This window comes from Notothenia rossii (genome assembly GCF_949606895.1).
Source record: "Notothenia rossii genome assembly, chromosome: 6".
NCBI classification, from domain to species: Eukaryota; Metazoa; Chordata; class Actinopteri; order Perciformes; family Nototheniidae; genus Notothenia; species Notothenia rossii.
In genome coordinates this window covers 37838614-37862829 of record NC_136909.1, presented here as the reverse complement: position 1 = coordinate 37862829, position 24216 = coordinate 37838614, and the positions used below count along the sequence as shown (strand labels likewise).

The following is a 24216-nucleotide window of genomic DNA, read 5'->3' as shown; positions in this document are numbered from 1 at the left end:
GCTACAACATTAAAATACTTCTAGGCAGATTGAGGAGGATAATGGGAGAACGAACAGACGGGCAGAAACATCCATCTGAATAATAATAACTTTATTTGTATAGCACCTTTCATACAGGGGATTGCAGTTCAAAGTGCTTTACATCAGTAAGAAATAAGATATAAAATCAGTGTAAAACAAGCAGCAAGAGCAAAGCATAAAGTGGGATAAAATAATGCAGATATATTATATATATATATATATAGTAATCCCAACAGGACCCCTTGTTTATGGTTTGATTCAGTTTTAGTATAATATAAAATACATGAATGAATGATGAAATGAGCACTTAAAGTGCAGACATACTATAATTATATTGAGGTACTTGAGACTAATCCTGCAACTTTATATTTCTGCTCCACAACAGTTCGAGAATGAAGAAACCATCACGTAAGAAAGGCTACATGTGAATAGAGGGGCAGAAAGCCGGCATGTTCATTTACATTTCAATCTTGAACAATGAACAGCGGTAGACAGTATCTCATTTAGTATCCTCATCCTGCGCTTCGCCGGAGGCCTTCGAGTGCTGAGTCTGCTCGGCTTCTCTCCGAGCAGTGCCGGTGTGGTGCAGATGGTGGATTCTGCCAGGGGAGTGCAGGGCTCAGCATCAAAGTGGAAGGACTCCTCGGTGGTGCTGGTCGAGGTTTCACTGCTGGTGCCACCGGGGGTTGATTCTGCAGCCACCATATTATACCCTTTTGTTAAGTGTTGCGTACATCAAAGTGTATCTAAAAGTATCTTGGTAGCAGAAAATAATTAAATATGTAAGGTTATCAGAAAAAAAAAACATTGTTTAACTGAACAAGTGTTTAAAAAAAAGGCCATTAAAAAGAAAACGAATTCCTTACAAAGTACTTCATATTAACCAGTTGTTAAGTGTTGCATACATCAAAGTGTGTCTAAAAGGATCTTAGTAACACAAGAAAAAGAGAAAAAAGCATAGATGTTAACAAAATTGGATTGATCCACTGAAATAGCGTTAAAATCAAAAAGTGCCTTTAAAGAAAATGTATTCAGACTAAAGTATTTTATTTTCAAAAATGTTTAAGGTTTTGCATACATAAAAAGTGTATCTTACAGTTCCTTTGTGAGAGAATTACACACAAATATGCCCAGTGTCAGTAAAAAGTGTTAAAATCACAAACTTGCCTTTTAGAGAAACAGTCTTTAAGAAAAAAGCTAATCAGACAATGTACTTCATTTTCTAGTTTTAAGGTTTTGCATACCTCAAAGTGTGTCTAAAAGTATCTTGGCAAGAGAAAAAAAAGCCATAATCTGCCTAGGCCATTAAAAAGAAACCGAATTCCTTACAAAGTACTTCATATTTCTACCAGTTTTTAAATGTTGCATACATCAAAGTCTGTCTAAAAGTATCTTAGTAACACAAGAAAAGAGAAAAAAGCATTGATTTCAACAAAAACTGGAATGTTCCATTGAAATAGCGTTAAAATCAAAAGTACCTTTAAAGAAATTGTATTCATGTTTAAGGTTTTACATACATAAAAAGTGTATCTTACAGTTCCTTTGTGAGAGAATTACACACAAATCTGCAGAGTGTCAGTAAAAAAAAGTGCTAAAATCACAAACGTACCTTTTAGAGAAACAGTCTTTAAGAAAAAATCTAATCAGACAATGTAATTCATTTTCTAGTTTTAAGGTTTTGAATACCTCAAAGTGTGTCTAAAAGTATCTTGGCAAGAGAAAAAAGCCAAAAGCTGCCTTGGCCATTAAAAAGAAACCAAATTCCTTCTAAAGTATTTCATATTCTACCAGTTGTTAAGTGTTGCATACATCAAAGTGTATCTAAAAGTATCTTAGTAACACAAGAAAAGAGAAAAAAAAGCCAAAAATCTGCCTAATGTCAGTAAATAACAACCGGTGGTTTACTCCGTTACCTTAAAGAATTGATTTAAAAATACTGCTGCTGGTTTATAAAGCTTTGAATAGTTTAGGCCCAAAATAAATGTCTAACCTACTCAGTGGCGGTTCTACGGGGTGGCAGCTGCCACCTCAGAAAAATGCCTTGCCACCCCAGCTGCCACCCCAGTTGGCAGCTTTGTTTTGAAAGAAAAGTTGTGGCTCATCGAACATTTATGAGGGAAAATCTCTAATGTCCGAGTGCAAGTGAATGCAGCACAAGACGCGAGCCTTGTAACCCCTCCCCCGGCCCTGGCGCGAGCCTGGAAATATGATTGGTGGCGATTTCCTCTGAACAGCGCAAAAATGAGAAGCATTTCGGATCCAAGTAGACGGAAGGAATGAGGTATTTGCGGTCTACAATGACAGAGAAGAGCCTGTCAAGTTTGGCTGTAAGGTAAGGCAAGGCAAGTTTATTTATATAGCACTTTTCTGTACGCGACAATTCAAAGTGCTTTACAAAACAAATTAAAAGACTTTTTAGGAATACATACAGTAAAAACACATATGTAATGGCATTTTACAACAGGTATTACAAAGCAAAGATAATAAAATAATAAAAATAGACACCACAGGTATACAATACACGTTTAAAAGGCATACTGTAGTGCGAATATGAGCAGCTCAATAAAATAAAAGCAGCCAAAGAGATATGTTTTTAGTCTCGATTTAAAAATAATAAGCGTTTCTGCGGACGTGCATGATTTGGATAGTTTGTTCCAGATTGTCAGGGCATAATAGCAAAAATGCTGCCTCTCCATGTTTTGTTTTTACTCTCGGAACCGATAGCAGACCCTTCCCAGAAGACCTGAGGCACCTTGATGGCTCGTAATTATGTAGGAGTTCAACAATATACGTTGGTCCTAAACCATGTAATGATTTAAAAACTAGCAATAGTACTTTAAAATCAATTATTTGGCCGACTGGAAGCCAATGTAGAGATTTCAGAACCGGACTGATGTGATCCACTCTTTTAATGTTAGTGAGGACACGTGCAGCTGCGTTCTGAATCAGCTGCAGCTTTCTGATGGATTTTGTTGTCAGTCCTGTGAATACACTATTGCAGTCGTCGAGTCTACTGAAAATAAAAGCATGGACAAGCTTTTCTAAGTCCTGTTGTGACATTAGTTTTTTAATCCTCGATATGTTCTTCAGGCTGTACTCAGCATTGAATCAAAATGCATCCTAGCTTTAAATCTTAATAGGTTTGTGAGGCGTTTTGCTGAGATGGTAATCGCGACATTCAGCTGTTATAGACATGCCAACTTGATGCTCTGCTCACGGATGACTCTATGAGAATAATAAACTGTTAAGACGATGACCTTACGTGTGTAAATATATTTCTCTTCTTTGTGGGGGTCTACCCCCAAAAAACAGTTTGAAGTCCTGAGAAAGTCAAATAAGACGGTGTGTAAAACTACACTGCCCAGCCAAAAAAAAAGTAACCACTTTGATTTAACTAGGCCAGTAGGTAAGGACTTTCCACTGGATAATAACTGCATTGATGTATATGTTTTAGCTGAATACACGTTTTTTTTAACCCTAACTGATGCAGTTAGTCACTTCTTTAATGTTTGTTCTTTCTGATGTAAAGTCAAGGTTGTAGGTGTTTGCAATGAAGTTGTGGGGCGCTGAACTGTTCTTTTGATTATTTTGATTTATGATAGTAATTACTTGATGTGAGCAAGCATCTTGAGGAACATTCATCATTAAAAACCTCTTAAGCCCCACGGACCAGGTTCCGGAGCCGAAATTGCGTCATTTGCAGGGAAACTAAGTCTAAGGAACCTTAATATTGAATAAACTATGAATATTTTATATCCATATAACGGGAAAAAACTAATTTAACTGATCTTTTTCATTTAAAAAAACAAACAAAAAAAAAACACAATGTTAACAGTGAGTCTCTGAGTTAGCCCAGAGCGAAAAATCCTAACCTATTACTGCAACGAAAATCACTCCTAGCTCCCTTATTACTTATCCTAGCTGCGCATCCAACACATCGTTTATGATCGTAAAGACACAGAATCTAACGGTGCCCACCTCAACACTGAAAAATACAAACTCGTTATCAGCAAATACGTATACCAAAACAAGTGGCGCTAGGTAGCCCACAACGCTAACATGGCTTACCTTCGTCTTTGTCTGGTCTAAACTGGTCTTCAATGGCATTAAAACAATAACAACTATGATGTAGTTAATCCATAGGTTAATATCCAATGTGTCTGTGTCCCCTTTGAAATGTTCTGATTATCTATACAGGGCTCTCAAGTTTTGAACAGAGTTCAGAGTGAGATTTTGGCAGCGGTGTTCGGTACTCCAACTTCTCCAACTTCTGGCTCCCCTCAAAGTTCCCATGAAGCCCTCTGTACCGCGAATGTGTCAACGGGGGGGGGGGTGCTAGTGGAGTATGAAGCGGAGTGCACGCGTCTCAAACAAGCCTACTTTGTTTACAAAATTGCGGCGCAACCTCAAAGAAATCTCTGCGTGAGAAATACAATGTGTGGCGTGTGAGCGTGTGAATGGAGTGAAATGCGTGTGTCTTGAGAGCTCTGTCTATAAGTAATAAAACTGCAATTCCGTTTTAAAATAGTAGAGCAGGTGATTTCATTCATTCAGGTCAGCTTCATTGAATGCGGGAAGACGTCACCTTTTCTTTTTAACATGAGTGTGTGCGGGACGATTTCCCTTCGATTCTATTGGCTCTAACGTTCAGAAAGAGATTTCACATGTCAAAATCGAAGAAGGGGGGCCAGAGATAAGGAAAATCCACCCAAATGGCCCCAGAAGAGTTTTTTTGCTAAATCTCTCTAAAAATGTCAAATATCACTTGTTTTGCGTTAATCTTGATACAGGGTACTTATTATATATTGTACTTTGGATTCCTAAAGCTTTTAGTCTACTAACCCATCATCCAAGGTTAGTTTTCACTATAAGTACAACATATGTTTTGTACGGACACTATAATTTACAGTTTTTTCCAGGTTCAATCTGAATTTTCTTTAAAATAAAAAACATCTATATTGATTTCTACATCCAACTCAAAGGTTTATCATTACTTTGAGAAAAAATATTATTAATTTAACCCTTTTAGGGAAGATATGGTCCTTTTCGAGCCTGAAACCTGAAAAACAGGCTTGGGGCTTAGGAGAACTCCTCCAAAAAATATAGTTTATTTAATAATAACACTGAATATGTGAATCATAACAGTGATTACGAGCTGATAGGAATAATATGATTGTTAATAGTACCATATTAATTTAGACAAACATCGACGAGACAGTTAATGAATGTACTTATTGCAGCAGTCTTCATAGATTTGATACCCCTGCTGGTCTACGAGTGAGACAAACTCATTCCGTTATTGTTCAGTTAAAATTTATTAAATTAAGTCTGCCACCTTATATATTTCTATTTATGGCTTTACTGATGTGCCACAATAATGTCACCAAATGTTATTGAGTTAAAATAAATATTGTGGCTTTCCAAGTTAACATTAATTGATATGACTGCGATTAAATCAGCATATACTTCTGCCATGGGATGCCACCCCTGAAATTCTCCTGCCACCCTCTTGCCACCCCATGAATATTTGTCGAGATCCGCCCCTGAACCTACTGCTAAAGTATGAACCATCCAGATCTCTCAGGTCTTCAGGGACTGGTCTGCTTTCTGTCCCCAGTCAGAACTAAACATGGAAAAGCAGCGTTGAGTTATTATGCTACAAATATCTGGAAACCTGCAGGTCCGCTGCAACTCTTACTACTTTTAAATCCAGGCTGAAGACTTTTCTTTTTGCCGCTGCTATTAATTGAACTATTTATATCTTACACTGCACTGTAACTTTTATTCATGTATTTTGTCTTTTAATGCTTATTTTATTATCTTTGCTTTTTAATGACTATATTTAAATGCCATTTTCTTAATGTATTTCATGTTTGTAAAGCACTTTGAATTGCCTTGCGTTGAAAGGTGCTATATAAATAAACATTTTACAATAAACAGTCTTTAAGAAAAAATCTAATCAGACAATGTACTTCATTTTCTAGCTTTAAGGTTTTGCATACCTCAAAGTGTGTCTAAAAGTATCTTGGCAAGAGAAAAAAAAGCCATAATCTGCCTAGGCCATTAAAAAGAAACCGAATTCCTTACAAAGTACTTCATATTTCTACCTGTTGTTAAATGTTGCATACATCAAAGTCTGTCTAAAAGTATCTTAGTAACACAAGAAAAGAGAAAAAAGCATTGATTTCAACAAAAACTGGAATGTTCCATTGAAATAGCGTTAAAATCAAAAGTACCTTTAAAGAAAATGTATTCATGTTTAAGGTTTTACATACATAAAAAGTGTATCTTACAGTTCCTTTCCTTTAGGTAAGGTATCCTGGCAAGAGAAAAAAGCCAAAATCTGCCTAGGCCATTAAAATAAAACAAGTTCCTTAGTTGTGTTGGGGGGTTAGCATCAGAACTGTTGAAGGGGGGCGTTACAGGGGGACAAGTCTGTCTGGCTCACTGAGGGATGGTGTGTGAGAGGATCACTGAAGATCAAACTTAGATCAGCACTTGTCGCAGAAGATAGGTTGTATGTAAACTCCATAGAGGGGAGGTTTTGGTAGACTGATGGCTGGCTTACGCTGCAAACTTCATCACCTTTTAACAAGAGAGTAAGTACATAAAACGTTATTTTGGATATTTTACACATCAGCAAAAAAATAAATAAATTTGATTTAAAAAATAAGCTAGATACACATACAGTTTTAAATACATATATACCCACTTTCCACAGGGAATGAATCATATGGGGTTCCACCAAAATAGTTAATCCTCTCTAATATTCCAATTCGTATTTGGTTCAGACTTTCCTGCAATGAGACACACACACACAAAAAAAAAGAAAAGATTTGATTAAAAAATCTACACCACATTATTTGTACATAGAGGGGTACTTTTCCTAAAGCTTCTAAATCATTACGAGCCATAGTGCTGTTACAAAATAAAAACAAAAGATGCACAGAGGTTGTTTAACACACACCAAGCAGCATTAAATAATTACATGATATTATAAAATAAAATAAAAAGTACTTACCAGAGTTTTTCAAGGTCAGATACAGGTCAAGAAAACGCATAGAGGAAGTATTGTCACGATTCTCATGTTATGTCACGTTTTATAGTTTTGGGTGTTTTTGCTGTTTTCCATGTCATGTTTTCCTTTGGGTTATTGTCTGGTCCTTTTCCCTGTGTTTTTCCTCTTGTCATTAGTTTCCCTGGTGTGTCTAATTGTCTGATTATGTTCTTCTTCTTCTTCTTCTTCTTCTTCTTCTTCTTCTTCTTCTTCTTCTTCTTCTTCTTCTTCTTCTTCTTCTTCTTCTTCTTCTTCTTCTTCTTCTTCTTCTTCTTCTTCTTCGGTGAATGTGTGTTTGAAGAGGGAAGAGGGAATTTCAACTTTAAAACTTTAATTCTTTGGTTTCTGTTTCGATCGTTTCTTTAATTGTATGATCTTTCGTTGGGATTTTTGTACCCTTTGCAAGTACGGTTAATTTGTTAATTTTGTGTTTTTCCGTGCCTCGTGGCGGGGATGGCGTCCTCCGGGGCGCCGCCGTTGTCTCTGAGACACGGAGTGCGGCTGGTGGCTCAGGCCGCAAGCACAGTGGAGCAGGTGCTGCTGGCTGTGGCGGACCAGGTCGGTCATGAAAATATCTCCTATGCTTCCCGCATGAACAAAGCGGTCGTGGTCTTTTTGAAAGACCAGAAATATGTGACGGAACTTATCGAGAGCGGATTAATGCTAGACGAGGAATACATTCAAGTTTCACCGCTGGCGACACCGTCCACGCGGATCACTGTGTCTGGCGTTCCTCCGTTCATCCCGAATGAGGCGCTGGAACGGGAGCTGAAGCGTTTTGGTAAGTTAGCCAGTAATCTCCGCACTGTTGCTCTGGGGTGTAAGGATGAAAAGTTAAAACATGTCCATTCTCTGCGGAGACAGGTTTTCATGTTTCTGAATTGTCCCACTCAGACACTAGATGTGTCCTTCCGGGTGAGGCTCGAAGAGGGTTTTTATATGGTTTATGCGAGCTCAGGGAGCGTAAAGTGTTTTGAGTGCGGGGAGTCGGGTCACGAACGTGTTGCATGTCCACAGAGACGGCACGCCGCTCCGCCGGGTGCGGCTGGGCCCAGGGGCGCCGAGCCGGGGGCCGCCGGGGCAGCCTAGCCGGGGGCGGCCGGGGCCGCTGGGGCGGCCGGGCCGGGAGCCGCTGGGGCGGCCGGGCCGGGAGCCGCTGGGGCGGCCGGGCCGGGAGCCGCTGGGTCGGCTGGGCCCGGGGCGGCCGGGGCCGCTGTGGCGGCCGAGCCCGGGGCGGCCTGGTCCGCGGCAGCGGGACCCGGTGTCGCGGGGGCTGCTGCTGCTGCACCCGCCGGGGCCCCGGTGGCTGCGGAGGAAGTAGGGATGAATATCGTGAGAGATGAAACAGGGACTGTAGAGAGTGTGGTGAGTGTGAGAGGAAAAAATGTGGAAACAGGTAAACGGATGAGAGATGATGTAGCAGGACAGGTGAGGACTGGTGCTGTGGGACAGGTAGAGGCTGTTGGCACACAGAAGGAGCTGCCGTCTGGCTCTGGGCGGCAAAAAGAGCTTCAACAGGCTGCAGACAATAATGAGGTGACAGAGATGGACACAGACGGTGAGGGGGATTCTGACTGTGTTTCAGTTGCAGATAGTCTCTCTCAGAACGCAGAGATATATTCTTTGGAAGAGATTAATGTCTTTTTAGACGAGTCTTTTGGCAAGTCAGTGGAAGTGAGAGATTTTTTCCCTGACATTGACAAGTTTCTTCATACAGTGAGAACTCTTCAGAAAGTTGTAGGGTTAGACCTGCTGGATGAAAAGAAACGTTATCGTCTCAGGAGGCATGTAACTGCTATGAAAAAAGATACGACAGGAAGCAAAAGAGGGAAGAAACTGAAAAGGTCTAAATAATTTCAACATGATCATGCAACACTGGGTGTCTCCTCTCTGCTGTATGTACCTGTCTGTTCTTTCTCTCTGTCTCCTTCCTCTAATGCAGGCTTTAAGGGTTGCTTCCTTGAACATGAACGGGGGTAGAAGTGCACAGAAAAGAGCTTTAGTGTTAGAAGTCTTTAATCAGAAAAAATTAGATTTGATATTTCTGCAGGAAACACACAGTGATAGCCTGAATGAGACGGACTGGGGGATGTGGTGGGGGGGTCAGTATGTACTCAGTCATGGCTCAAACCTTAGTGCTGGAGTAGCTGTTTTATTCTCCCCCTCTCTAAATGTAAAGATTTTATCCAGCACTGAGATAGTGGCAGGTAGAGCCTTGATGGTGAAAGTGGAACTGTTAGAGTTCAGTTTCACCTTTATTAATGTGTATGCACCCAATCAGGGCCCTGCACGTGTATCTGTGTTTCAGTTATTAAAAGACAAGCTAGACACTAGTGTACAGGGGGAGTGTGTTATACTGGGGGGGGACTGGAACGTTTGCACTAATGTCACTTTAGACAGAATAGGACGGGAGCCTCATCCTCAGTCGTCCCTTTTACTGTCACAGGTGATAAGAGAGGCTGACTTAGTGGATGTGTGGAGGATGAAGCATCCCTCCGTTAAACAATACACCTGGATGAGAATGCTAGATGGGGGCGTCAGTGCAGCCAGGCTAGACAGATTTTACATGTCGTCTTCTTTTATTACTCGTGCAGTGAACTGTCACATCCAACCTGTTGGTTTTACAGATCATCAGCTAGTTTCTTTGGATTTGGTTTTATCCAACAAAGAGAAACCTAGATCGTTCTGGCAGTTTAATGTTAAAATTTTACAAGATTTGATTTTCTGTGAGAATTTTAAATTGTTTTGGATCAACTGGAAATCAAAGAAAGAGTCTTTTCCCTCCCTGAGTCAGTGGTGGGAGGTAGGAAAGGCTCAGATTAGAGTGTTCTGTCAACAGTATACAGCCTACTCCACTGCAAACACTAGGAGAGCTATAGAGCAGTTAGAGAGAGAGATCAGAGAGTTAGAGAGTGTGTCTGCTCGAAATATAGAACAGTCCCTCCTAAAACAACAACAGCTTAACTGTTTTCTTCAGGAGAAAGCCAAGGGAGCTCTGATCAGAGCCCGTTTTACTTCCATGAGAGACATTGATGCACCAACCACCTTTTTCTTCAACCTGGAGAGGTCTGTGGGCCAAAGGAAGCAGATGGTATGTCTGCGTCTTCCCGATGGACAGGTAACCTCTGAGCCTGCTGAGATGAGGAGACATGCAGTGTCCTTCTACACGGACCTGTTCAAAGCCGAAGGTTGTGATGTGGAAGCCGCTGATGAACTTTTTCAGGGTCTTCCACAGCTGAGTCCAGCCGAAAGTGACACCTTGGGCTCTGACATTACGCTGGAGGAACTGACCTCTGCGGTGACACAGATGGCCTCCGGCAAGGCTCCGGGCATAGACGGTTTACCTGCAGACTTTTTAAAACATTTTTGGAGCATTCTAGGACATGATTTGTTGGATGTATTGATGGAGTCCTTTGGGAAAGGGACTCTTCCAGCTTCCTGTAGGCGTGCAGTGATTTCACTGTTGCCTAAGAAAGGAGATCTAACCCTGCTGAAGAATTGGAGACCTGTGGCTCTCTTATGTACGGACTATAAGATACTGTCAAAGGTTTTAGCTAACAGACTGAAGTGTTTTATCGGACTTCTTGTTGGTACTGATCAAACATATTGCATCCCTGGCAGATCAATTGTGGACAATTTGTTTTTGATGAGAGACACTTTTGATGTTTGCAAACTGTACAATATAAATGTTGGTATTATTTCTATTGACCAAGAGAAGGCCTTTGATCGTGTGGATCACACTTTTCTGGCTGCCACATTGCAGGCTTTTGGTGTTGGGGAGCATTTTTTCTCCTGGGTGAAGTGTTTGTACAGTGATGCATGTTGTGTTGTGAAAGTGGGGGGAGGGCTGAGCAGACCTGTACCAGTTAAAAGGGGGATCAGGCAGGGCTGCCCTATCTCAGGCCTATTATATAGTATTGCCATCGAGCCACTTTTGTGCAGGCTTAGAAACCGGCTGAGGGGCCTGAGTCTGCCAGTGTCAGCTCAGGCCCCCCCGGTGGTTGTATCAGCTTATGCTGATGATGTCAGTGTTTTTATCCAGGGTCAGCGAGATATCCAGGAGCTACAGGACAGTTTAGTTTTGTATAGGAAGGCTGCCTCAGCCAAAGTTAACTGGGAGAAGAGTGAGGCAGTTTTGGTAGGTCAGTGGAGTTTAGAAAATAGGCCCAGTCTTCCTGGTAACCTCAGCTGGGGAAACGAGGGTTTAAAGGTCCTGGGAGTTTGGTTGGGGTCTGAGGACATGGTGGCACAGAACTGGGAGGGATTGCTGGGAAAGGTGCAAGCAAAATTAGCCAAATGGAAATGGCTGCTACCCCAGCTGTCCTACAGGGGAAGAGTTCTTGTAGCCAACAATCTGGTTGCCTCATCTTTGTGGCACAGACTCCAGGTGTTAACCCCACCGCCGGGCCTCATGAAACAACTGCAGCGGCTCCTCGTGGATTTCTTCTGGTCGGGTCATCACTGGGTGCCAGCATCGGTCCTGTACCTCCCTGTGGCGGAGGGGGGGCAGGGCCTTGTGGACATTACTGCGAGGACTGCTGCTTTTAGACTGCAGGCAGCTCAGCGGCTGCTGTATGGTGCCTCTCCCTGCTGGCTGGCTATGGCCCGGCTGTTGCTCTGGAGGGCAGGGGGCTTTGGTTTTGATAAACACCTGTTTCTGCTGAAGGCCCCTGCGTACAAGATAACTGGACTTGCACCTTGTTACTGCTCAGTCATCAATGCCTGGAAGATTCTGAGTTTTACCAGACCACCCGACCCCCGGCCTGGGATGTGGCTGTTTGAGGAGCCCCTGTTTGACACTGGTTTTCTTTCCGGAACCATTTTCTCTTCAGCTGCCCTAAAAAATGCGTTCATTGAAGCGGGAGTGGTAAAACTTGGCCATTTGACAGGGATCTCCACAGAAAAACTGGCTGAGGTGACGGGCATTCGATCAACTCGAGTTCTGGAGAACCTGGTAGAAGAGGTGTGGCAGTCGCTGTCGCCATCCCACCGGACTTTTGCTCTGGATGCAGATCTGGCCGACCAGTGGAGAAAGGGACATGATTATGTTTTTCCTGCCTTGAGTGTGGGTCCTGCGGTGGGGGAATGGAGAGAGGAGGATGGTCTCCTGCTATCACTGGGGACTCTAACACCTGGAATGTTCAGCTCCTGCAATGGGAAGAAGCTATATCTTAGCTGCGTAAAGGTGCTAAACCTCAGCTCGCTCGCAGGCGTCAGAGAGTCGAGGTGGACAGATGTGTTTGGTTTGGGCTCTTCCCCTCAGGGCAGCTGGCGGATCCTGTATAAGTCTCCCGTTGAAAAACGGATGGCTGACATCCAATGGAGAATTATACACGGTGCAATAGCCACTAACAAATACAGGGCTCATTTTGACCCAGGCACAAGGGGGGGCTGTCCATTCTGTTTTATGGCAGAAACATTGGAGCATTTAGTGGTGTCCTGTCCCCGGTTGGCTGGTCTTAAAAAAATGTTACAGGAGTGGGTGGAGGGGTTCGGGGAGGTTTACTCCATACCACTTTTTGTCCATGGCCCCAAATACATCCTGAAAAAGAAGGAAATCCTACTATTGATCAATTTCTTGTTTGCTAATGCAAAATTAGCAATCTGGAAAAGTAGGAAGAACAAACTTGCTGGAGTAGGGTGGACGGATGCAGTGCTCTGTCTGAGGGGGCTGGTGGCAGCGCGTCTGAGGGTGGAGCATGCATACTATACGCTGATCAATCATCTACAGGGGTTTCTGGATGTGTGGGCTGTTGGGCAGGTTCTGTGCTCACTGGGGGAAAATGACTCTCTAATATTGAAGTTTTAAAGGGTAGGTGAATTTTTTTGTTTTTAAGGTGTGTAAAAGATGATGTTTTGAAATGGGTAAAACGTTTTCAAATGACATTTATTTGGTAGATGTGAAAATCTGTTTATTTATTTGATTTGTGGAATGTTTTTTGTTTTTTGTTTCGGTGTATAGTTAAAACAAATGGAAATAAAATTTTGTTTTAAAAATCAAAAAAATCTTCTTCTTCTTCTTCTTTTCTTTAATGGCGAAACGCTTCCACTTGGAGCATATATCGCCACCTACTGTTTAGTTATTACATGTTCATATTAAATCCTTATCCTCAGACCAGTGCTTTTGAGGAATTTGAAGATCAGCTTGTTTGCTTCATTTCTTGATTTACTTTCATATATTGCCTTGAAATCCATGTCCTTGATGTTGAGTTGTTCCAGTGCATTTTTCAGAATGAATCTTTGTCTGTTATAATCCGGGCAGCTAAAAAATACATGATGTATTGTCTCTGGTTGTTGGCAACCATCACAATTGCCATTTGGATGTTTTCCAATCAGATGCAGTGATGAGTTTAGTCCAGAGTGTCCCAATTTTATCCTGCTGTTAATGCTCTGTTCTCTTCTACTACTCCCCCACGTGCTTCCTGTTCCTACTTCCCTTTGTATCTGATATAAATGTCTTCCTTTGGTGTTACTGTCCCATAGTTTTTGCCATTGTTGCTTGATAAGCACTTTTGTAAAAGATTTGACTTCTGCTCTACTGATGGGTACCATAATATCAATCTGGTTTGCTTTCAAACCACATTTTGCCAGTTGATCCACTACTTCATTCCCTCTAATGCCCACATGCGCTGGAACCCACACAAATTGAACAACAATTCCCAGATGAACTAACCTAAACATGCTTTGTAAAATTTCATGTAAAATATCCTGACGACATTCTGAAGAGAAGTTGTTTATACTCTCCAGAGCTGCACTGGAGTCAGAGCAAATGACCACTCGCATTGGCTGTATTTCCTCTACCCACTGAAGTGCTAGAGAGATAGCCATCATCTCTACTGTATATACTGCAATGTGATCACTTGTACGCTTTCCCACTTTGACTTTTAACTCAGGAACATAAAATGCCCAACTAGTTAGACCATTTTCTGGATTTTTGGATCCATCAGTAAATATTTTTATAAACTGCCCATATTGTTCATCTAGAACAGTGTTCACATAAGCCTGTACTTTGAATTTGTTTTTCATTGAATGTACCCGTTTCACTAGTGACAAATCTACTATAGGTTGAGGTAGCAACCATGGTGGAACAGCTGATAACAACACCGTCGGACTAATATTCCATTCTTTAACTTTGAATTCCTTACATATTTCCGAAACACAAAACCAAAAACTTTCTTTTTTTATTTTGTTACTTTCCCAACTTGTTTGTACAGTTTGTTTAGTAGGGTGAGTATCTTTATGACCCTGTAGATTTGCCCAGTAATTAACAATTAACTGCTTTCTCCTCAAAGAAATAGGTACTTCTCCGACCTCTACCTGAAGTGCCGACACTGGTGTAGATCTTACTGCCCCACAGCATATCCTTAGTGCTTGTGCCTGGACTCTATCTAATTTTTGAAGAGAAGAATATGCAGCTGATCCATACACTATTAGTCCGTATTCTATGGCTGATCTTATTAAGGCCGTGTATACGTTCCTCAAAGCAGCTTTATCAGCCCCCCACTTAGTGCCTGCCAAGCACCTCATAACATTTAAAACCCTTTTACATTTATCTACTACTTTATCAATGTGAGTTCTCCATGTTACTCTCTCGTCCAACTATATTCCCAGAAATGTAAATGTCTTCACTTTCTTTAGATCTTGTCCATAGTTTTAACCTAACCTCCTCACCTATCCTTTTCCTCGTAAAAAATAAAGTTTCAGTTTTTTCCACCGACAATCTAAACCCCCATGTCAGAGACCAGCTTTCAATTTCCGTAATGGCTTCCTGAATCTTAGCTACAATATATTTTACATTTCTGCCCCTTTTCCAAATAGCTCCATCATCTGCAAAAAGTGACTTACCAATATCAGATCCTACTTGTGTATATATATCATTGATCATGATAGAAAATAAAAGAGGACTGATGACACTCGCCTGCGGGGTTCCATTTTCAACTTCATGCCTGCGAGAATATGACTTGCCAACTCGGACTCTGATGGCACGGCCAAAAAAAAAATCCATAATCCAATTATATACATTACCTCCCAGACCCATAATGTCCAGTTTTATTAATAATCCTTCCTTCCACATCATATCGTAAGCTTTTTCCACATCAAAGAATACAGCTACAACACACTCCTTGTTCGCTTGGGCTTTCCTGACTTCAGACTCCAGGCACAGCAGTGGATCTAAAGTACTCCGCCCTCTTCTAGACCCACTCTGATAAGGAGTCATTAGTTCATTTTTCTCAATGTAGTATGTTAGCCTTTCTGTTATCATTCTTTCCATAACTTTACACAAGTGTGATGTCAGAGCTATAGGTCTATAACTGCCTGGACTGGTTGGATCTTTCCCAGGTTTCCTAATAGGAATAATGACTGACTCTTTCCATATTATTGGCAGCTTCCCTTTCTCCCAGATCTTATTGTACATCTCCAGCAGCTTTCCTAAGGCAAAATCACTTAATTTGGTCAACATTATATAACATACATTATCTTTCCCAGGAGCAGTCATTTTACACTTACTTAATGCTCTTCTCAACTCTTGAATAGAGAAAGGTATATTTACAACACTCTGCGACGAATGTCTTTCTTCATATACATTAGGATGCTCATCTAACACTTCCTGCCTCCTGATCTTACCCTCTTCTGTCAAATTTTCCGAAGAATGAACTTTGACAAAAATGTTCAGCTAGAATTTCTGCCTTCTCCAAAGCACCAGTGGCAACTTCCCCTCCATTCTCTAACACTGGCAGGTTACTCTGCTGTCTTATTCCCCTCATCTTCTTAACCATTCCCCATACTTTATCTAATGGTGTAGTTCTCCCAATACTTGAACAGAATCCTCTCCAACACTCCCTTTTTGCTCTTTTAACAATGTTCCTTACCTGAGCCTGTGCCTTTTTATATTCTAATAAATTATGTAATGAATGTGTCTTTCTTAGCTTTCCAAACAATCTGATTTTGTTTCGGATTGCATCATTGCAGTCTTTGTTCCACCACGGTACCATCTTAACACATTTACTAAGTTTCCCAGTTTTATTCCCAATAGTTTGATTAGCGCTTTTAATTATATTTGAAGTAAATTGCTCATTTATTTCATCAATACTTTCTGCCATATCAATCTGATCCAATTCATTTTCGCACAATTTAGCAAACATCTCCCAATTTGCTTTAGAAAAAGTCCATCTCATGATACCGTCTAGCTCAACCACATGATTTATATCAAACTTGATTATAATCGGAAGATGATCACTCCCAATACTGTTATTTGCCAATACTTCCCAACTGCTACCAGAAGCTAATTCACTTGTTACAAGAGTTAGGTCGATCGCAGACTCTGTTCCATCTCTAAAATTGATCCTTGTACCTTGCCCATTATTTAAACAAACTAATTCCTTTGCCTCCATTAAATCCTCCACCACCTGTCCGTTGTAATCTGTTGATCTCCCTCCCCACATTGTATTATGTGCATTAAAATCACCACACCATATTATTTCATTTCCTTGGCAAAGACTGTCTAATTCCTCTATTTTGAGTTTATTACATGGATTATAAAAATTCAGGACACTAATTTTCCTTTTATTAATCACAACTTCTACACCCACTATTTCTAAATCATGACTGTTCTTAAATGTTAGCCTATTATAAGACATTACTTCTCTGATAAAGATTGCACATCCCCCTTCCTGGCCATCATTTCTATCTCGTCTTATAGCAGTATATCCCCCAATTATGAAGTCCAAATTAGTCTTCAGCCATGTTTCTTGAATACAAATACATACATACATACATACATACATACATTCAATTACCCCAAGCATATGATAATTTCGTTGTGTATTTTTGTCCTTACCCTTAATGTTAAAGGAAAGAAGGGAGGACAATGTTGACAATAATTTATATATCTGGCTACCTTTCTCATGTTTTTAAGGTTTCCCAAAACCGGAGAGAGGAGGCGGCAGTGGGAAGTTGCCCTAAGAAGGGACGGTTTTGTTTCCTGTGGCAGGACACTGCTCTGCAGTGATCACTTCAGTTGTGAGGACTTTGACAGGATGGGGCAGACTGTCCGGCTTAAAGATGATGTTGTGCCAACAGTATTCAACTTCCCAGCTCATCTTCAAAGGGTATGTGTATCATTGGCCAACAAGAATTCAAGGTGTATAAGATTGATATATAAATATGTGATTAAATGTCACACTTTAGTTTTTCTTTCTGCAAGTTTAGGAATAAATAATGTGTTGTGTATTACAGCACAATTTAAATACTCAAAATGTCTTTAATTATGTTTATTTTACCCGGAAGCAACAAGAAGCACAACCACTTCAAGAAGAGCGGAAGATGAACCTCAGCCTAATGTTGTGAGTATTCTGAATGTGGCCAAGACCAGAGAGATGGTCATTGATTTAAGGAGGGTGAGGATGTAGTGGCAATTTCTTGTGTTACCTTATATGCTAAAACCAAATGCTTCTGAAAGCATTGTCTAACACTACTGTACCATTTCTTCATATTTGCTGTTTCCTCTGCATACTCTAATGAGGTTTATTATTCTCAAGTGCTTCAAGGCCACAGGGCTGATTTGGCAGACTATGTTGAAACTACTCCTTTTCACACTAAGTTTGAACTTCCATATTTTGATGACTGTTGTACTTTCTATGGCTCAAGGACACAGGTGTCCAAATAGCGATATTAGACCATGTGAAAGTGGATTTCTGAGGCGTTCCGCCATGCTACACAAAACTTTGTCTGCTTATATACAAGATAGAGCGCTATCTTGTATATAAGCTTTGCTATTTTGTGACTATTGCGCACACTCCTGCAGACTACTCTGTACTCTGTGAGACATGTACCTTTGAAGCTTCAAATAAATAACCAGAAAATAACGCTGCCTGCTTTCACCAGTTTATTATTGATTACTCTCATTGTACATCTTTACAGTATTGACGAGTTTAAAATATCCACAACAAGGACGTCTCCTCTACCCCTTTGCATTCTGGGAGAGGATGTGGCTGTTGTGGAGGATTACAAATACCTGGGAGTGCACTTAGACAACGGGCTGAACTGGAGGATCAACACTGACGCTGTGCACAAGAAGGGGATGAGCAGACTCTATTTTCTGAGGAAGCTGAGATCCTTCCACATGTGCAGCAAGATGCTGGAGATCTTCTACCGGTCTGTTGTAGCCAGTGCACTCTTCTTTGCTGCGGTCTGCTGGGGGGGCAGCATAAGAGCCGGTGACACCGGCAGGATCAATAAACTGATCAGGAAAGCTGGGTCTGTCATCGGCATCAAGCTGGACCCCGATGAAGCTGTGGTGGAGAGGAGGACACTGAACAGGCTGTTGTCCATCATGGATAACCCCACCCATCCTCTCCACCTGCAGCTGGACAGTCAACGGAGCTCCTTCTCCAACAGATTGCTGCAGCTCCGCAGTACCATAACTCTGTACAACAAATCACCTCTGGCTGGAAGATAACTCTCTGCTCCATAGTTTCTCTTGAATATAACCACGTTGTACATTTTACACATATATAATCTGTTCAATATTTAACATTAATATTCCATATGCCTTATATTTATGTATATTATATATATAAATATCCTGCCAAACTCAACACGTATATTTTCCTCTTTATTTTTCTTGCTTTTTTCTAATTTATTGTAAAATGCCTTGTCCTTTATGCTGCTGTAACTGTCACTCATACACTTGAATAAACATGTGCAAACATTGAAACTACACCCAAGGGTTGGCAACCTTTACAATCAAAATAGCCATTTTTGTCCAGAGCCTCAAAGCATATTTTTGCCTTATAAGGGGACAAGCCTATTAAGATCTATTTCTTAAAAGTATGCATCTAATAATGTGTCTAATAAACCCATACAATGGTTGTGAAAGAATATCAAAGCTGAGGCTAGACGACGATTGATTGTTGGTGTGCCATGTGTCACCGTGTGTCTTATTGGTTTTGTGTTATACTGTATTTTATTGTATGCAGCTGGTCCTTATCTCCAAGAAACATTTAAAACAAAATGACCTTGAACCTTGAAGCCCTATCTCTCCCCACCTGCCCCTGCTTCCTACATCCCCTCCACACCAAGTTGTTCTTCTTAATAATAATACATTTATTTTGGGGGGCCGCCTTTCATAACACCCAAGGACACCTTACAGGGCATAGGGGCAATATAGGGAACAATTAAAACAGTGGATTTAGTGAGATATCAGCCAGGGTAAGACAAGACAAACAACAGTAAATGGACTACAGAAGGACACAAAAGGACACAGGGTACAGTTTATATTATTCTTGGGCTTGTTTCGACAACAAGAACTCAGCGCACCGTGCTGTGAAGTGGTAACGTATTTCAAAGGTTCTGGATTTGTTTACAAATCTAGAAACTAAATACAAAACTAGGACGATATGAAGATCTGATGTCAAAAATAATTGTTATAAATGACACAGAACTGGCCTGTCTGTGAGCTCATTTTATGTTGGTTTGGTTCTTCTGATAAAGGTGTGAATATCTAAATAATATACCACCATATGCTATTGTCATTATTTGTGTCCCTGTTCTTCAAGGTAAGCCCAGAGGTGCCCAGTACGTCGACCGCGGTCGACCGGTCGACCGCGGGGGCAATGCTGGTAGATCGCGAGTCATTCATAAATTTAAAAAAATCCAGCTCCGTTAAAATAGACAAAACAGGTTTTGATCCCTCCTCCTTTGGCCTCCCTGCCACTTAATTCAGGAGTTGACTTGATTGACAGAAAAAGCGACCTATTGCTTTCCAGTCTGTTAACACAGAATGCAAAGCGATACAAAATCAGTCAAGTGCCGGGAGAGACAAACAACAAAATGAGTGCGCGAACGAACAAAAAGCTAAAGACATACCACTTCCACACAGAATGGGAGGGAGAATCTTTTTGTGTGATGTCACATTCAAAGGTTATTTGCCTTATTTGTAAAGCAAGCGTCGCTCTGCCAAAGAAAGGTAACGTGGAGAGGCATTATCGGAGTGTTCACAAGGTATATGACAGCGACTTCCCTCCGAGTAGCGAGTTGAGAAAGAGAAAGGTCATGTATTATTGCTACACAAACATTATCTCTTAGTCTTAGTGTCGCCAACTCGTTTCTAACATGCAAAAAGACAAACAAATGCGTCTATGGTCGGTGTATTTTCTATCTTTCCAATCCAGAAGAGATCTCTCTCTCCCCCGTCTGTTTGCAAGGGGGCGGGGCAGTTTACACACACGCATCTGCTACATGCAGCAACACACGGAGGAGATGGTGGAGAGAAGCGCTCCAAGGTGTGGTTACATGTTACCCGTCTTGAGATGGACAATGCTCGTCACCAAAAGTGTTTAGCATGTAAGGGCGGTAACACGAGCAATTTGTCTAAACATTTAGCAAAAGTGCACCACATTCAGACGGAGGAATGCACCGGGTTCGACTGTCTTTCGAGTAGCTCTGTAGCCCCATCCACGAGTAACGTTTCCACGTCAGGTGTTATGTATGCTAGCAGCAACACACGGAGTTAACTACATTATACAAACATGGGTTAATGATTAGAGGTAACTGAGTTATTTATTTTGTTAAAGTTTCAGCTATTCTGTTTCCAGTTCTGTCATCAGATTATTTAATAAGATTTGTTAAAACATTGTTGTTTCTTTTGATGTGAAATATTATTTATTTAATTCAAATAAAAAGCAATGTTAATTTTGTTCACAATTTGTTAAGTTAATTTAATAATATATGTATTTTTGAATCAAGTATTCATCTTTATTGTCATCATTGTTAGTTTCCACATGCCTAAAACAACTTCAAACTAAATCTAAAAGTTGATGGCTAAATAAGAGCGTTTGAGAAATTGTGCAAGGCACACAGTAGTAGTCCGAATAGTCGATTAATCGTTTCATTAATCTATAGATTAATCGATAATCAAATTAGTCGTTTGTTGCAGCCCTATTGTAGTTATCCCATGTAAAAATAAAACGTGTTATTCAGCAACCCTTGCAATTTGGGTTTTTATTTTTGGTTGGTAGACCTCGGTTAGCTGGTCATTTCAAAAGTAGCTCACCAGCCAAAAAAGTGTGGGCACCCCTGGGCATTGCTAAATTAACAACTCTTGGCTTACAGAGTGGTAACATGAGACCGATTTTTATATATAAAATATAAATATATATTTTTATTTTCATAAGAAAGTCAATGATTATAAGTATGCAAGTCCATGACTATAAGTATGCAGTATCATAACTACATCTTGATGTTTATAAAAAACCAAACCGTTTGAAAATTGGTTGAAAATTGAGCAAGCTATGGTTATTTAAATAGTAAACCATAATGTTATGAATGAGAGCACTGCCTGTAGCAAGATGGCGGCCGTGTGGCAACGTCGGTCTCCATTGGCCAGCAGCGCGGGTGAGTCATCTAGTGTTTATATCTATGGTTTATATATATCTATGCTCAAGATGGCGCAGACAAATCAACTTCCGGTGAGACCGAGGACCGAGGAGCGAGGAAATGAAAATAGTCGACCTGAGACAGGGCCTCAAACTGCATGCTGTTCCCCTCCTCTCTCCTCGGTTCCCCTCCTCAGTCCTCCGCTCGCATCTCCTGTGGGCGGGACTAAGTCTCGAGGATAGGAGTCGAGGAGGGGAAATTTAAGAATTGAGAAGCCTCTTATGATGTAATTTTTACTCTTACTACTTTGTACTGCTACATTTTAAATTCAGGACTTTGTCAAGATAATTTTATGACCTACTCTTAAATGTTCTAAGTACTTCTATAGTCTCTGCTAATGAACCATATTATAATGCACGTACACATACTGTACACATACAGCAGAACGAATAATACACATCAATCTTAAATAGTACAAGTGTAGTTCTTCCCTTCTTTCAAACACTACGGTTCTCAGAAACCTGGTCAGAGTGAGCCCTCTGCCTGTCTTCTTTCCTCTGTGCTGCCCATATGTCAAAGTCTTTGTGCTTTTCAAGACAGCGGGGCGACAGAGGGGAAAAAAACAGCTGGATCCAAGGATCAGTGCTGCTAGCGACTCAGCTAGCTGTATCACCCCATCAAGCTAGCTCTTTTTCCTCGGCTGCCTGACTTCCCTAAGGTAACGTACCTCAAACCTATCCGTTAACCGGGATAAATATGCTCTTTATCCCGGGCCGGTGTCGTTTTTACCTGAGCTTTCTGTTTTTACCTATTTTTCCAACTGGCTGCCCGGCTAGTCAGTTAGCTTCCATATTAGCTTCCCTGGATGCTGATTAGCGAGCTAGCTAATTAGCCTCCTGCTGCTTCATAATCAGGTATCAGATTACATTAGCTGTTTAGACTAAAGAGAGGACACTCTCCCTTAACTCACTTCACTTTCATTGTTTCCCTTTGCAAAACAGACATTTGTATTGCTTTATTAGCTACAATAAGTCACATTGCTACTAATTATTACCTGGTAACTATTACGTCAATTATTCGTTTTAATAGGAGGAATCACAGATATTGGTCTCATGTTGTATTTAATTTGGCTTTCATCAGCATGCAGGTATTTTTCTTTCTCATAATGTAAAAACAAAGTGTCCAAAAACGATTCAAGTATACATTCCTGAAATAACCACTATAATCACTTACTTGGGTTATGATGATTATTGCTTGCCTTCATCACGAATAAAGCATCTTGAATCTGTACATAGACATCATCATAATGTATTACTTACACTGCCCAGCTTGTCATTTTCAAGCTGTTGTTTACATAACAAAAATATTTCTGATATTGATTTATATAATAAATGTATACCTAATCACACATCAAGTAATCAACTAAATACTAACTGCACTTAATGATGTATCAAAAGTACAAAAAGAAAAAAACAACCACATTTTCTCAGTTTTAGAATACGCTTAGCTTTTAAATAAAATGTTGGATGACACAATTAGTAAAATGATAAAACACCATGGACTCAAAAAAATTTGGTTAAGATGTGAAATCCAATCTCAAGTAAAAGTAGAAAAGTATTAGAATCAAAATATACTTAAAGTACCAAAAGTAGAAGTAGTCACTGCGCAGATTGGTCCATTTCAGAATAATATATATGATATGTTTTATAGTGATTGATCATGAAAGTGTTCTCAAAGCTGGTAAAGGTGCAGCTTGTTTGAATGACTTTGTATACTGCAGGTTAGCTTGTGGATTTACTCCAGGTGGAACTAAAGTCTGATTTAACACTTGATTATATTTCACATCATTAATCCACATCTTTAAAGTAACTAAATTAACTACATTAATGTAGTGGAGTAAATGTACTCTGACATCTGGAGTAGATTGAAATACTCAAAATTGTACTTGAGTACAGTACTTGAGTAAATGTACTTAGTTACTTTACAACATTGCTTATGCAGTTCTTGGTCCCTGAGGGGATCTCTGCTTATTAAAAACACTACAGTACTTTAACAGTACTGCTTAAAGTCAATATATAATGTTTCTAGAATTGTTGCCCTGCCCTCTGTCTACATTCTCTTCATGCTGGTCCAAAATAAATATGATGTGATATCAATACTTAATGACAGTTTTACTTTTGGAAAAAATAACTGCGATATGAGTCACACATTTTCAGGGATTAACCATTTTTGCATAATTATTCTCATCAACATTGAAAAATAAATTAAAAATAATCTTGTTTTTAAAAATATCTATATTTTTCTTAGTAGGTCCCTCCAACCAAATATGTTTTGTTAAGTCTGAAGAATAAACATGTTTGCCGTGTATTTCTCTGAATCGACACAATAATTCGTTCAGAATGGTCTTTTATTTATATTTTAATGTTTTTGTTTTGCACTATTTAAAACTATACAAACATGAAACTGAATTTCAGTAAACAAATTATAAATAGTCCAAAAAGAGGCAGAAAACCCACTAGTCTCTCAAGACTCCACCTTAATAATGTTAAAAATCACAGTTTTATCGGAAACACAAGATCAATATACGAAAATTAGCTCTAATAAAAAAATGATGGCAATCTTTAGGAGCAACATGCATACTGAAAACATCAATCATTTTACACGTCAATATTTTAACACATATTTGGCCTTAAACTAATATTAAGCTTCCTGCAATTTGAATATTACTAGTCCATACTGAGAATTCGATAACATTTCGATGT

The 24216-nt window shown here is 40.2% G+C and overlaps 2 protein-coding genes across 3 annotated transcripts in view; both read left to right on the top strand.

The window, feature by feature from the left end:
- The first annotated feature begins 1729 nt into the window (after positions 1–1729).
- LOC307043271 (uncharacterized protein) lies at positions 1730–21062 on the top strand. The gene is made up of 4 exons (XM_079687624.1): positions 1730–2353; positions 16995–17187; positions 17366–17421; positions 17999–21062. Exons 1-4 carry the CDS (start codon positions 2298–2300, stop codon positions 18534–18536), a joined length of 843 nt encoding a protein of 280 aa, XP_079543750.1. The 5' UTR covers positions 1730–2297; the 3' UTR covers positions 18537–21062.
- Positions 21063–21571: 509 nt separating this feature from the next.
- Positions 21572–24216, top strand: part of sncaip (synuclein, alpha interacting protein) — a 28519-nt gene continuing 25874 nt past the window's right edge. Inside the window, exons 1-2 of one of the 2 annotated variants that reach the window (XM_079686829.1) lie at positions 21572–21740; positions 22055–22172. The gene's annotated coding sequence lies outside the window, so the exon portion shown is untranslated. Of the gene's footprint in view, positions 21741–22050; positions 22173–24216 lie in introns of both variants that reach the window. The other variant, XM_079686828.1, reaches the window with a different exon arrangement.

Bases quoted from the DNA above. Each gene is read 5' to 3' on its own strand.
- LOC307043271 (XM_079687624.1), top strand. From the start codon at position 2,298: ATGAGGTATTTGCGGTCTACAATGACAGAGAAGAGCCTGTCAAGTTTG. The intron at 17,188-17,365 runs GTATGTGTATCA...TTTACCCGGAAG, and splicing joins TCCCAGCTCATCTTCAAAGG to CAACAAGAAGCACAACCACT. The intron at 17,422-17,998 runs GTGAGTATTCTG...ACATCTTTACAG, and splicing joins ATGAACCTCAGCCTAATGTT to TATTGACGAGTTTAAAATAT.